Below are 14,031 nucleotides of genomic sequence, written 5' to 3'. Positions count from 1 at the left end.
ATGCTTATTGTATTAGCACTTAAAAAAAGTTGGAAATTTGGGCTTAAAAAATAAGTCCTTATTTTTAAAATAAGCACTTATTTCAGGCTTATTTCCCAAATACCAAAAAAGTGCTTAATGGCCCAAATAAACACTTATTTTGAATAAGAACTCCCAAACATGGCCTTAAAACATGACAGAAAACTTGGTTCTTAAGAGTAAAGATGGCACAACCAATGTTTTCAACCCTCCTTTGACCCGGCCTGTTGACTGTTTGAACTGTCACCTGGCCTTTTTCTGGTACAGTTCTGCTATAAGCCGGTATTTGGTTAAAAATGTTGACCTGGTAAAAAACTGTCCAACACTGGGCGTAACAAGAATAGTTTGGAATTTGGATAGAGTATGGATTGAGTTTTCGGTACAATTTTCCCTCCATTTTTAGATCACTAACTTGAAATGATTGTTAAAGATGTTCTCGTTTTAATGCTAATACAACAAGCTATATGAGTGGGTTGCAAGTAAATGCTGTAATGGAGAATTAAACTTCCCACTCGTATTAGTCTTCTTTCTGTTGATGGGCTAAGCCACCAATGACATACAATAACCAACTAATAATTGGTGCATCTTTAGTTTTTTTTTTTTTTTTAATTTTTTTTTCATGTGCAGAGATTCATGCTTTGGAGACATGTGGTTCATTTAAAGAGCATTTTGAAGTCTCCTGTTAATGCCATAACCATGAGTAAAACAAGGTAACAAACATCCCTTGTCCTTCCCTAACAATGGGAAGAGGAAATGCACAATACAACTGGTCCTGAGCAATTGTTCTTAGAACGAGGATATTGAAGCCAACACAAGATTGGGTCACCTGCTTTGAGCAGCTAGTCTAATACTGTAAAGCTAGTAAATATATGTATTTATTATTTCTGTAAACTGTATGTATGTATTTGTATGTATAACACTTCTGTAGATTTGATTGCAATCAAGGAAAAACTCTTTCGGAAGTTCCTTGGTTCTGTAAAATTAGTTGCAAGATGTGGAATTTTCAATTTGGCTTGTTTGGCATGTACTGAAATAACTAACCTGCGTTATTCTTTATCTTCTACGAAGAAAATGAATGGCAACAGGGAGGACTGCAGATCTGGGTTGGTTTGCCCTTCCTCTGTTAAACAAAATGACTCTATGCAGAGACATTGTATCCATCTCCTTGTACTTTCTTTGATGTGGCTTGATCGTGCTTGTAAAATCTTTTAAAGGCAGCTGCTTTCCAAATCATTCCGAGTCACGAGAGAGGGGATGCTTTCGCTTTCTGTGTCAAGTTATGACAACCGCTTCAGCTGCGCCCCGCACTGTCACTCGCATGCCCTCTGCATCAGTGAGGGTACGTCCATGTAGTTGTCTGACTGTCTATTTACGAAGATAAAAGTTGGTAGTTGTGGAAGTATGTCAGCATTCAACAATCACCCCTGTTCCCTTTTCAGTTAATATCACTAGCTATGTTGGATGGTCCCTAGTATTTCATGGCCTACAAAGCTTTGGACCTTGTTTTCCATTTTTCTGCCAATTGTTGGGGTCATTTTGAAATCTCCCTGAATTTTAAAATCTAGACTCTTGCATCTGACCTTGTAAAATCCTATATTATCTAAGGTTTTACGCTTACATATTTGTATTGCATGTCGTCAGAAATGGGTATGTATCACAGATATATTTTGGATATATGGGCATGTATTTATATCAGATTGTAATTGAATTCCGATTCCAATTGCAATGGGATATTGAATAGTATAAAAAAATTAAATTAAAAATGATAATAATAAATGCATCAAATTCGATATTGTATTTCAATGAACAAAATAAATTGAAAATTATTCATATTCAACCCAAGCTGTAATTCCGACAAATGTATACCGTTTACGGCCTTACCTAATAACTATGAATAAGATATAAATACATAATAAATGCATATTCTAATAGCTTATATGAATAAATGTATTATCATTAAAGCTTTATGGATAAAGGCATTTATCAAGAGTTTGAGACAATGTATATATTTTTACAAATCACTACATGTATAAAGCCATTAACATGTTCTTACTCAGTTACTTTATGATAAATTGCTACTTAATAATTACAAAAGTATATAATTAATATAAAAATATATTACACATGAAATTGTAGAATATCCTAGACAAAAATCATATGCAACTATTATATTTGAATACTAAATTTTTTATTTTAATTTTTATATAATAACAAAAAATAATCCAACATAATCTTAAATTCTTAAATATTTCATAAACAATACTTTATTTATGTAAAGAACAAAAAAGTTATTATTTATTTTGTATTTAAAAATATATCAAATTCATTAATTTCTAAGATAATATCATATTGAAATTTATAAATTTATATTAATAAAGTAACTACTCTGTCTTTATTATTTTTATTTTTACAAATTACCAAAAAATCAAGAATCATTTTCTACTCGCATAACATTGGAAGATGTTCTATTGTTGAATAACCATATCTCTGATTTGGAAGAAACATGTAAAGTATCGAATTATCCATATGGACAATAGGCAAAAATTTATAATGATTTTTGAAATCTACATTCTACGTAAAGAGAATTAATCTTTGAACATCTTCATATTTTTAAGGAAGACATTCAGGCCCGAGCTGAGCCCAGCTCGACCATCGGGCCTAGGTCTTGAGTCCGATCTCGACTCTCATATAAAGCCCGAAACCTAGCTAGAAAATTGGAAAAAATATTTTTTCTTTTTCTACTCAATAAAAAACTGATTTATTTATATAAAAATATCTCAAAATCCAAAAATAATGAAAGATTTCATGGCTTGAAATAAGAGAATAGGAATAAAGAAAAGAACATATTATACGTATATTTTTATCATATAAAATACATGTTTTATTATATAATATCTTATAAACTTGGGCTCGCGCTCTAGCCAGTTTTTTCTGAGAAAGCCTAAGCCTGACCCAAAAAAGTCAGGCACAAGCAGAAACCCATGGGTCTAAATTTATGTTCAAGGCTTCAAGTCCGACTTAAAACAGGTTGGGCTGGCCCATCCGGCTAGCCCAACTATTAATTATTTTTTATATTAACTATATTAAAAAATTAGTTATTAAATAAGAAATTTTAATTGTGGATATGAAAGATCATCCATAGAATTTAAATATATTCAGTCATTGTGATCAAATGATAAAATATAATTAATTAATTAATTAATTAATTTTTAATTCTAAAAAATAAAAAATAATTATTAAAGAAGAAATTTCAATTGGTCTATGGATATGATAGATCATCCATAGAATTATAATATATTCAATTGTTATGATCAAATGATAAAACATAATTAGTTATTATTTATTTTTTTTAATTCTAAAAATGTAAAAAAAAAAAATTAAAGACGAAATTTCAATTGCTCTATGGATATGATAGATAAATCCATAGATCTAAAACATATTTAGTCTTTATAGGTAGAGAAAAAACTTACATTTTCAAATTTTTTGTTAATTTATATTTTCCCCAAATATTTTCATGAAATTTTCATAAATCCATAGATAGTAGAAAAAACTGGTGATTTTGAATGTAAGAAATGTAGATCAACATAAATTTAAACATTCAAGAAATAAAAAAGCAATCACAAGATATTATAAAAGATTGAAACAAGTTACTTATTTTTGCCATATTTTTGTAAAATTTGAAAAATCTTAAAAAAAATAACGACTCACAATTTTTTCTTGCAAAATTTTACAAATCTAGCACTCTAGGAATGAAGTTTAGAGTTTTAGAGTCATTTGGGGGTGAAATAATGCTTTATTCGGGGAAAGAAGCTTGCTTTCCCCCTTTAATTTTTTATTTTTAGTTTTTGGCTATATCTTTTTCGTCGATACGCTACTGATACGCCCCGATATGGGTCCGATAGACATGAAAAAAGATGAAACGTCCAATTTCCATGCGTATCCTATATCGTTTTTTAAAAGATACAATACGATACGCCCTATATCAGGCGTACCGTATCGAATTTTTAAACTGTGCTTAGTGTGCATTAGGAACATCTCCTGAATTTGTCAGTGGGAGATGTTTTTAATATGAGACATTCCGAGTGCATGGATGAAACATGCTGTAAGGTATGCTTTGTGAGGAGCAGATCCAAACTCTAAATATAATAGTAGATCCAAACTCTAAATATAGTAAGCTAAATGATAAAGATCACATCAGTACCCCACAGGCGCCTCACATGCACATTTTGGCATGCATTGGGAACATCTCCTGTGTTTTTCATTGGGAGATGCTCCCAATACATAGTTGATTGAACATCGAGTTGGCAAAAGAACTTAACCACTTGCTTAACTTTCTAGCACTAGTAGCTAGTTGGCGTAACAACTTGTCAATTTGTGCTGGTGTCGGCATAACTACCTAACAAACGTATATAGGGGTCCGGAAGGTTCCTCTATCAAGTTCTGATAAGATACTAACACATAGTCGCCGTGGGAACATCTCCCCATGAAATCTAATCACACTTTGAAAGAAAACTGTTTGATGCTTTGAATGAAAACTGTTATGCTCGAATGGAAACGATCCATTAATTAATTGCAAGAGATGTGTTGTATTCATTTGGATGATAGAACGTCTCCCTTAAACGTTTTGCTTTTGCATTCCTTTGGAAGGTAGGTGTCTCCGACCAAAAATATTGAAAAGTCAGGAACATATCAAATGATAAGTAACGATACTTCAATCCAAAACTTATGCATGAATATACTATAGTGAGAGGAGAGAGTATGGCATGAATTAATGAAATGAGGTGATGGAAATTCATTAAGGAAATATGTTTGAATTAATGTTTCAAAAACCGAGCCAGAGGTTGACTTGCTTTTGCCTTTGGGTTGCGGGTCACCAGTTCAACTGTCTGGGTGCAACATGTTAGACATCAACACTCTTATATATTAGTATATATGTGTGTGTGTGTGTGTGTGTGTGTGTGTGTATGAATACATGTTTATCAATAAATATTGTATAGTTGTACTTTACATATAATATATATTATTTTATATTTTCAACTGTTGATTGAAAGCACTAGTTTGAATTTGAATTTTACTAGTATAAAGAAAAGAAAAAGAATTTGAATTGATGACTTGAATGTAGGAGTAAATTAAAGAGCCAATTTGAAAAGGAAAATCTATGATGTTAGAAAGACATCTATACTACTTTAAAAAGCATGAATGACCTCAAGAATATTTTTGCAATTTTTGAGGATAAAATTTACCCCTCTATATTTAAATTTATTGATAAAAAATGAGGGCAAATTAGGTTATTGGTTATTGATATTAAATGAGTTGAAAAGAGGTAATTTTAAGATATTCAATGCATTAAATTCCCTCTCATTAAATCCAACATTTAAGTTATTAACTTGCATTCATGTTCATTGAATCATGTATTTAAGCCAATTTTGTTTCTTCTCATCATTAAGTTCTATTAATTAAATCCACATTTAATTAATTAATAATTTCAATAACATAAAAGCTTATACTTTTAAAATCTACCTAGAAAAAATAGTGTTTTCATCTAGGTGGTGGTAACAAAGTAAACCATTTTGGGTCAAATGGGTCAATCCATGTTCCACAATTAAATAATAAAATTCAAAAATAGATAAAATAAAAAAAATATGGGAATATTTTTAACATACATATTAAACAATAATAAGTATGACAAATAATTTTTTTTTATTAATAATGGAAATGGAATGTTGTTGTCACGATTAAATAGTAAAATTCAAAAATAGATAAAATGAAAAAAATAGAAATTAAAAATTTTGAGAACATTTTTAAAATACATATTATGGGCAAAATCAATAAAATACTCAATGAAACATTTATAATTGCTATATTCAATAGGATTAAGCCTTTCTTGGACTCCATTATTTTCCCATACCAGAGTGTTTTTGTACCATTTTGCTTAGGGATTTTTTTTTCTTTTACTTGTATGTATAATTAAATCAAATGTGTCCATATATATCATATATGTTGATTTGATTTATAAACAATTAAAAGCTTTATCAAATTCCACTTATCTTCTTATTATCCTATAGGTGGTTAGTAGATCATTGATGGCATTTACTGAAGAAGATGCATCTCCTAGTCAATGGAGATATTAGAAAAAGTTTGCAACAATGAAACTAATGCAAAAAAGTCACCTAGACTTGAAATTCAACCACTCTCTTTGCTTCATTAACCCCCCTAATCAATTATTCTAGCTGCAATATATACTTTATTCTTTCTTTAAAGTATCCAAACTGTGAGCAGTAGGCTAAGGGCTTTCATTTGATTCAAACTAAGCATCCAACACTAGGAAATAGATGATAATTCTCTTGCACCCCAACAATAAATTACTTTCAATTAAATCAAATGAAAATTCTAATTTGCTTGGCCTTGTGTTCCTATTTGACAAATGACAATAATTTTTCCATTCAGTGACAAATGGGAGGAGAAAGAAGAATTTCATCTCTAATTTGGAAGTTGATGGTGCAGTGTTGTCCCACCTAGCAGAAATTGCAGAGGCTCTAGTAAACCACTTCAAATCTATTTTTAGAAGGCCTATGAATGGGAGAGTGTGGTTGGAGGGATTGGATTGGCTGACTCTAAGTGCAGAGAAAAAGAGGTTAGAAAAAAGTTTTGATATGGAAGGGGTAAAGGAAGTAATATTCTCAATGGATAGGACAAAAGCTCTAGATCTAGATGGTTTCACAATGGCCTTCTACCAGGACTGCTGAGATATTTTGGAGAATGATCTTAGATCAGTTTTTGAGGAGTTCCACAGAAGGGGAGTAATAAATGCGGGCTTGAACTCAACTTTCATTGCTTTGGTCCCAAAGAAGAAATATGCATCACAGTCGAAGGATTTTAGACCTATCAGTTTGGTGACTAGATTGTACAAAATCATTCAAATGTGCTGTCTCTTAGGATAAAGGTGCTTCCCTTTATTATTGCACCCAACCATGGTGCTTTTGTGGAGGGAAGACAGATCACCGATCAGATTCTCATTGCAAATGAGAGCTTGGAGAGCTTTAGGAAGTCAAAGAAGGGAGTGGTTTGCAAATTGGATTTGGAGGAGGCTTATGACTTGGTTGATTGGTCTTTCTTGATGAAAGTGTTGAGGAGTTTTGGTTTTGGAGACAGGTGGTGTAAGTGGATTTGGGGCTGTGTTAGGACTTGTCATTATTCTATCCTGGTGAACGACACTGTGGTTGACTTGTTTGTTGAGTTGAGAGGTCTAAGACAAGGAGATCCACTTTCCCCTTTTCTTTTCAACCTGATTGTTGATGTGCTTGGGAGATTGATCCATAGAGCAGACTCGAGGAATTTGATAAGAAGGTGGGGAGTAAGAAGGGAGGAGGTTCCCTTAACACTTCTATAGTTTGTAGATGATACTATCCTATTCTGTGAAGGAATTTCAATTGGATCCGGAATCTAAAGTTGACAATACAACTCTTTGAGTAGATATCTAACTTCAAGGTGAACTTTGATAAGAGTTGTGTGGAATCTTGGCAAGGGTCTCAGTTGCTTCTCCTTGGAAATCCATTCACAATCTGCTCAGTTTTCTCCCCTTGGATCAGGTATGACCCAAACTCCGATAACCGAATAAAATTCTTGGAACAACTTTGGGTCAGGGATTCTCGTTTGAAGGACTAGTTTCCTTCCTTGTATGCTCTATCATACATGAAAAGTGAATCCATATCTTCTTTCTTGGTCCCTTCAGCTTCCACTTCTGGCTGGGTGGAACCTAGGCCTGCATAAGGCAATTAGGGATACAAACATGGATAGCTTGGTAACTTTGCTAGCCTCCCTTGAGATTGTCTTCCTAAACCCTACTAAGGAAGACACCAGATTTTGGACCCCTTCTAGCTCTGTTACCTTTTCTTGTGCTTCATTCTTTGAAACCTTAACTCAGCCTCCTATCCCCTTTGGGTTGTCCTTTCCGGTTAAGGAAATTTGGAGCATGTCTATTCCTCCTTGGGTTGTTTTTTTTTTTGTTGGGAAATTTTGCTGGAAAGAATCAACACTTTTGATTTACTTCAGAGAAAGAGACCCAACTATTGTCTATTTCTTAATAGATGTGCTCTTTGTAAAGTTGACGGGAATCAGGCTACCACTTCATGGTCTCTTGTAAGGCTGCTAAAATTGTATAGGAGTGGGTTTTCTCCCGCTTTGGGTGTTCTTGGTATCCTCTAGAGACTGTCCAAGGTTTGTTTTCTCCTTTTTTTTAAGTTAGCCTAAGAAGCGAGGGAAGACTATGTGGTGTGTTAGGGCAGCGGTATGCTGGTCATTGTGGGAAGAAAGAAATTCACGTATTTTTTTTGACAAGGAAAGAACATTAGAAAAATTGTTAGATCGAATCTTTTTAAGGGCTGTCCACTGGCTAAAATCCTTGGAGTTGTTTTCAGATTTTCCTGTGGATGACTTGCTAAGAAACTAGAAAGAGATTGCTTCCATTGCTAAATGCAAGAGGACTCTTTCTCTGTTTTGGTCCCCTCCCCCCTCGGGCTTTATAAAGCTGAATTTTGATGGCAACCGTGTAAGGAATTCAGGGCCTTGTGGGATTGGAGGAGTTTTCATGAACGAGGAAGGGATTGTTATTACTTTATTCTCTAGCCCTATTGGAGAAGGTGACTCTCTTAGGGCTGAGATCCTTGCAATGTTTGAAGGAATTCGAAGAGCAAAGGAATTAAATATTAGCCGTTTAATCCTGGAAGGTGATCCGAAGGTGGTGGTTAGTTGGTCGAAGACAGAGGACAGTGGTTTGTGGAACTTTAACAATGAAAAAAAAAACAGTTCTTATGGATGGGTATGGACATGGAGATTCAGTACAATTGGGTGAATAGGAGTGCCAACTCATTTGCGGATGGGTTGGCCAAGCAAGGAGTGAATAGCAAGTCTGTATTTTGGGCTAGTTTTTAGTCTTTTCTCTTTGTACTCCCTTTGTTTTCTGTTTTTGGGGAGCTAAGATATTTTATCTCCCCTCTTGTATTTATATTCCCTTTCTTCTTTTAATTTAATGAATCTGGTGTTATTGATAAAAAAAAATGGAGGGATTCATAGAGCACACATACAAGGCTGACTGATGGATAAACTTCAATTGAAAAGGAGGTAAAGTCATCTAGTGCCACTTGCCCAGATAATAGGAAACGAGGGTGTGATTCCATTTTTTTAAATTCTGGACATGGGTATGTGTATGGGTATTCCATATAATATGCTTATGTCATGCATTTTATGTCTAGTTTTTGAAGCTAAGTTTTTCTCAATATTTGTGGCTTTGCCAAAATCATGCAATATCCTAGTATCGTCTCTGATATGGTGATGGTATGTTAGGCATGTAAAGGTATCCAGGTGTCATAGGTACAGTATTTATTGTAAAAGTTAGAGGCAAAAGAAAGGGACAAGCACCGTATAGTGCTCAAGGTGCAAGGCGAGGCATACATGTGGGTGAAGTGAGGTGTAAAACTTTGAAAAGTAGTTAAAATAGAAATAATTAATACATAAACAATTTGTGAACATCAATTCCAAAAGATTTTTTTTAAGCTTATTATTTCAAATCAAAATACATAAGCATGGTATGTAAACCAAGTTTGAGTGAAAATGAAAGTAAACAGATGTGGGTTGTAAAAAAGTGCTTCAAGCACTCACAATTCAAGCATGTGAAACTCTCAATGTCTATGTTCTTCTCCTAGTTACATTATTTCAAGTAACTAGTTTGATGTTAAGCATCTTGCTTTCCTAATCCTGTGAGGTTGGAACGTTATTTGAAGTAGCTAGTGTGATTTTTGGTTGTAGTTAACTCTATTTTAAGGTTAGGGTAGTGATATAGTCGCACCTATGAGCATAGGTGAGGCGCATTTTGGGGTATGCGCCTCACCCAGGTCCTAGGCGACCCCTTTCAAAAGGTACACGAGGCAACGAAAGTTATAAAATCATTATTTTTTATAGGAGAAAAAAGCATTTCAGACCCTAACATAGACTTGTTTGGGCTTGCCTCGAGGGGTGTGGCACAAAGGTGACTCAGAGAATCAAGAATGCAATATGTTTTACATCACATTAGCTAGTTGAAGCTATGAAATTAAGGAGAAAAAGAGATTGTGGGTTTTACATATGCTTGAAAATGCTTTATATGTTTGCTTTTATTTTTAAATTTTCATTTGAATACGCTTTACATGTTATTTTATGTATTTTAATTTTAGATAATAGGTTTTTTAAAACATTCATATTAAAATTTAAGTTTATAATTTTTATTAACATTATGTTTAATATCTCTTTTTGAATTTTTTACATTTTTAACATTATGTTTAATATCTTTTATTTTTAAAATATGATTTACATGGTATACATGTGCATGTGCTACACTATATCAACTCTCTAAAGTAAAAAGATCAAGAATTCATGTATTAGTATCAGGTATCATTTCGAACAACTTGGATATGGTTACAGATACTGATACAGTTTAGAAATGCATGGATACGATAGGAAAATATATAAAAATTTCATAAATATATTAATAATATTAAATTTAAGGTGAAATAACAACAAATAATGCATAAATATATATACTACATTTTAATGATGTATATAAAAGAATATATTATAATTAATATAATAAGATGCATAAATACCAAACAATTTTATTGATAATGTATCAATCAAGAATCCAAAATGCAAAACATATGCTCCTATTATATTTTAATTATTATATCAGTTATTCTCTATTTTACTATTCGTACATTTTTACATTAACAAAGAAGTCAACCGAATATTAAATTACCAAATGTAAATTAAAATATCAATTAATAATTTATAAAATATATAATCTCAACCTAAGTTATAACAAATATTTTAAAATTTTTAAGATACATATCAAATGCAAATTCATAATTTTTAACTACTAAAATGATTATTTCATTATTAATATTTATAAATTTATAAATTAATTTTTTTTTATATTAATGTAGGTTAGTAGATTTGATAGATTCTATTTAATATTATATTCTTAAATCTTTTGTAAACAATTTTTATTTTTGTGAATAATAAATATATTGTAATTTAATGTAAATTAAAATATTAATTTAATAATTTAAAAAATATATAAAGTTTTAAAATACATGTTCTGTGCAAATTACTAAATTTTAAGTACTAAAATAATTATTCTATTATTAATATTTTTATTTCTATAATTTTTCCAAAGTTGAAAATCTTTTTTTATATGGATTTATATTAGTAGACTAAATCATGTGCAAATTTATAAATTTTAAATATTAAAAAATTTATTCTATTATTAATATTATATTTCTTGAAATTAAAATTATCTTTTGAAACAAATGTGGATTTGATATATTGTTTATTCCATCATTTTATAAAATTCTAATTTTGAATATTACTTTTTAATTCTTAGTTGTAGTTGTTAGGCATACATATTTAATATGTATTTGAATTGCCTTCTGGCAATAATAATAAGGTTATTTTATTTTACATATTCACATAGGTGTTGGGATAGTTTAATGGCTTAGGAGTGTGTGTGTGTGTGTGTGTGTGTGTGTGTTAGGTGTGTTATTGTTATCAACCTAGGTATGAATCACCCCAATGCTTTTTTTAGGAAAAGGCGTGTACACGTGCATTTGTGTCTTGCACGCGACATGGAGTATCTGTTCATATTGATATATATCGAACGATATAATGCAATACGGATCGATACATATTCGTATTGGTCCAATACACACGATTGGTAGGATACACCTCCAATTGTAGCGTATCATGTATTAGATGCTACCAATATCGATACGATATGCCCCATATCGTACATATCGTATCGATATTTCAATATTTGAAAAAGATGTAATGGATAGTAAATGAGAGAGAGATAGGGAGTTAGGTTCGACACTTTTCTTTATTCTTTAACCCAAAAATTGTCTCATTCACCATTGTTTCTTTATTGAGCATACACAACTATGTTTCCAAATAGATATTCTTGAACACAAGTAAGAACACCAACTCTCTTGATTAACGACTCCAAAGATCTATCTTGTTGAAACAACATTGGCGTAGACTTTACTTAATAGCATCATAGATAGGGGTGGCAAATGGGTGGGTTGGGTTAGGTTGGGTGTGGGTTATCAACCCACACATATTGACCCTCCAACCCATTTACCACCCATATTTATTGATGTTAGTGGGTCACAACCCACCATGACCCACCCCATATGACCCATCTTAATCCGCCTATATGACCCACCCACCCAAAATGTGACATATTTTCTAACTTTCCATTGTTTCAAATGCATTAAAACATAGAAATATCAGCTAAGAAAACATAAAAATGATAAAAGGTTCAAAAATAATTTTGAAATAAAAACAAAATTGCACAAAAACAATGAAAATGTTAAATATATTTCATATAAAACATCAAAGTTATAGAAAAAAATTGAATGAAAGTATCATTTTGCATAAATATGGAAAATTGTAAAAAACATAGAAAAATGCAAAAATTTAGAAAAACATAAAATAAGAAAAATAGAAGTTGCAAAAAAACAAAGAAATTATAAAACATTTTAGAAAAAACACAAAAATTGCAAATAAATAACACAATAATATAGAAAAAATGTATAAAGTGCAAAAACATAAATTATGAAACATTTAGAGTATAATGATAAAATTCAAAGAAAAATATAAAAACTACAAAAAAACACTAAAAATGGAGAAAATATAAAAATTACAGAAAACGACAAAATTATAGTAAATCAATAAAATGCAAATAAATAACACAAGTACAAGTAAACCAAACATAAAAAAATGTAGGAAATTTACAAAAGTTGATAGATATTTTTGCAATTTTTAATACAAGAAAACAAAATGTAAAAATGTTAGCAATTTTTTTTTAATAAAAGTTCCCATCATTTTCTTAAATTAATAAAAATTTTCAAAAAAAAAATTGTAATTTCCATCATTTTCTTTACAAGCGGCGAACCCAGATTTGTCTTCAAAGAGGAAGATGATCAAAACAAATTTGGGTTTAACTAGATATACTACAATCTCTACGGTGGATTTGTTTGGCGAACTAATAGTTGTCTTCACAGAAGAAGACAATGAAGCTTGAACCAGATTTAGTGCAACCTCTACTATGGATCTATTTTGTGAACCCAGATCTATCTTCATAGAGGAAGACAATAAAGATTTGAATCAAACCTAGTGGGACCTTTGCTTTGGATCTATGTGAACACAGATATGCATTTACAAGGTTTAAACCAGATCTAGTGTGATCTCTTTAGTAGATATGTGTTTGGGAACTCAAATCTAGTGCGATCTCTTCAAACAATGAACACATTTCAAGGTTTGAACCAGCTCTAATGAATCTTTGTCACTTGCTCTGCCATGGCGGAAAGAATAGTTGCCAGCATTGAGAACAAAAACCAAAACTTTCTCCCCTCAACCTGGTCATTTGCAAAATACTCTCCGCCCTAGTCCTGACCCTTTTGACCCTTCTCTCGACTCAACTGACCCTAATCCTTTACAACCCAATGAGTACCCTCGACCCAACTCCACCTTGACCCTCTTCCCTTGACTCCAATGGGTGATTCGACCCATAATGACCCTCATCTTAATGGGTGGATTTTTAAGTGGAAAGGTTTGAGATCTCTTTTACAAACATCGATCTATACAAGGTTTCAACCCTTGGAACAACATTTGGGTAATATTTAATATGATTTTTTTTCATAATTAATCACCTAACTGTTTGAAGAAGACTATGTTAATCTAGACCAAAGGACTGGTTGTTTTGACTGCTTAGTACAATTGTGATATCTTTACAAAAATTTATTATGTGCTATTGTGTGCTAAAAATTTATTTTATGTTCAACTCAAGCTCCGTCCTTAGGGTTGGTCTTTAGGCCAAGCTACCTATTTTCTTGGATATGCATAACCTATAAAAAAATGCATGACCCTTTCCATAAGATGCAAGTTAGCATCAATAATAGGACACTAGATGGATGTTGACATGAA

At 31.8% G+C, this 14,031-nt stretch overlaps 1 protein-coding gene across 6 annotated transcripts in view; it reads left to right on the top strand.

Moving 5' to 3' along the window:
* The window catches only part of PUM5 (pumilio 5), a 50,491-nt gene extending 49,466 nt beyond the window's left edge, over window positions 1–1,025 (top strand). For all 6 annotated transcript variants that reach the window (XM_088958591.1, XM_088958590.1, XM_088958594.1 and 3 more), the window contains one exon: window positions 646–1,025. In XM_088958591.1, the coding sequence (XP_088814717.1) occupies window positions 646–704 (59 nt within the window). In that variant the 3' untranslated portion in view covers window positions 705–1,025. The remainder of the gene's footprint in view (window positions 1–645) is intronic.
* Window positions 1,026–14,031: the final 13,006 nt, after the last annotated feature.

Source organism: Nelumbo lutea, chromosome 8, assembly GCF_056320005.1.
Source record: "Nelumbo lutea isolate HS-2025 chromosome 8, American lotus-T2T, whole genome shotgun sequence".
In the NCBI taxonomy this organism is placed as follows: Eukaryota; Viridiplantae; Streptophyta; class Magnoliopsida; order Proteales; family Nelumbonaceae; genus Nelumbo; species Nelumbo lutea.
The sequence above is the reverse complement of the archived record's forward strand: the minus strand, read 5'-3'. Positions and strand labels throughout refer to the sequence as shown.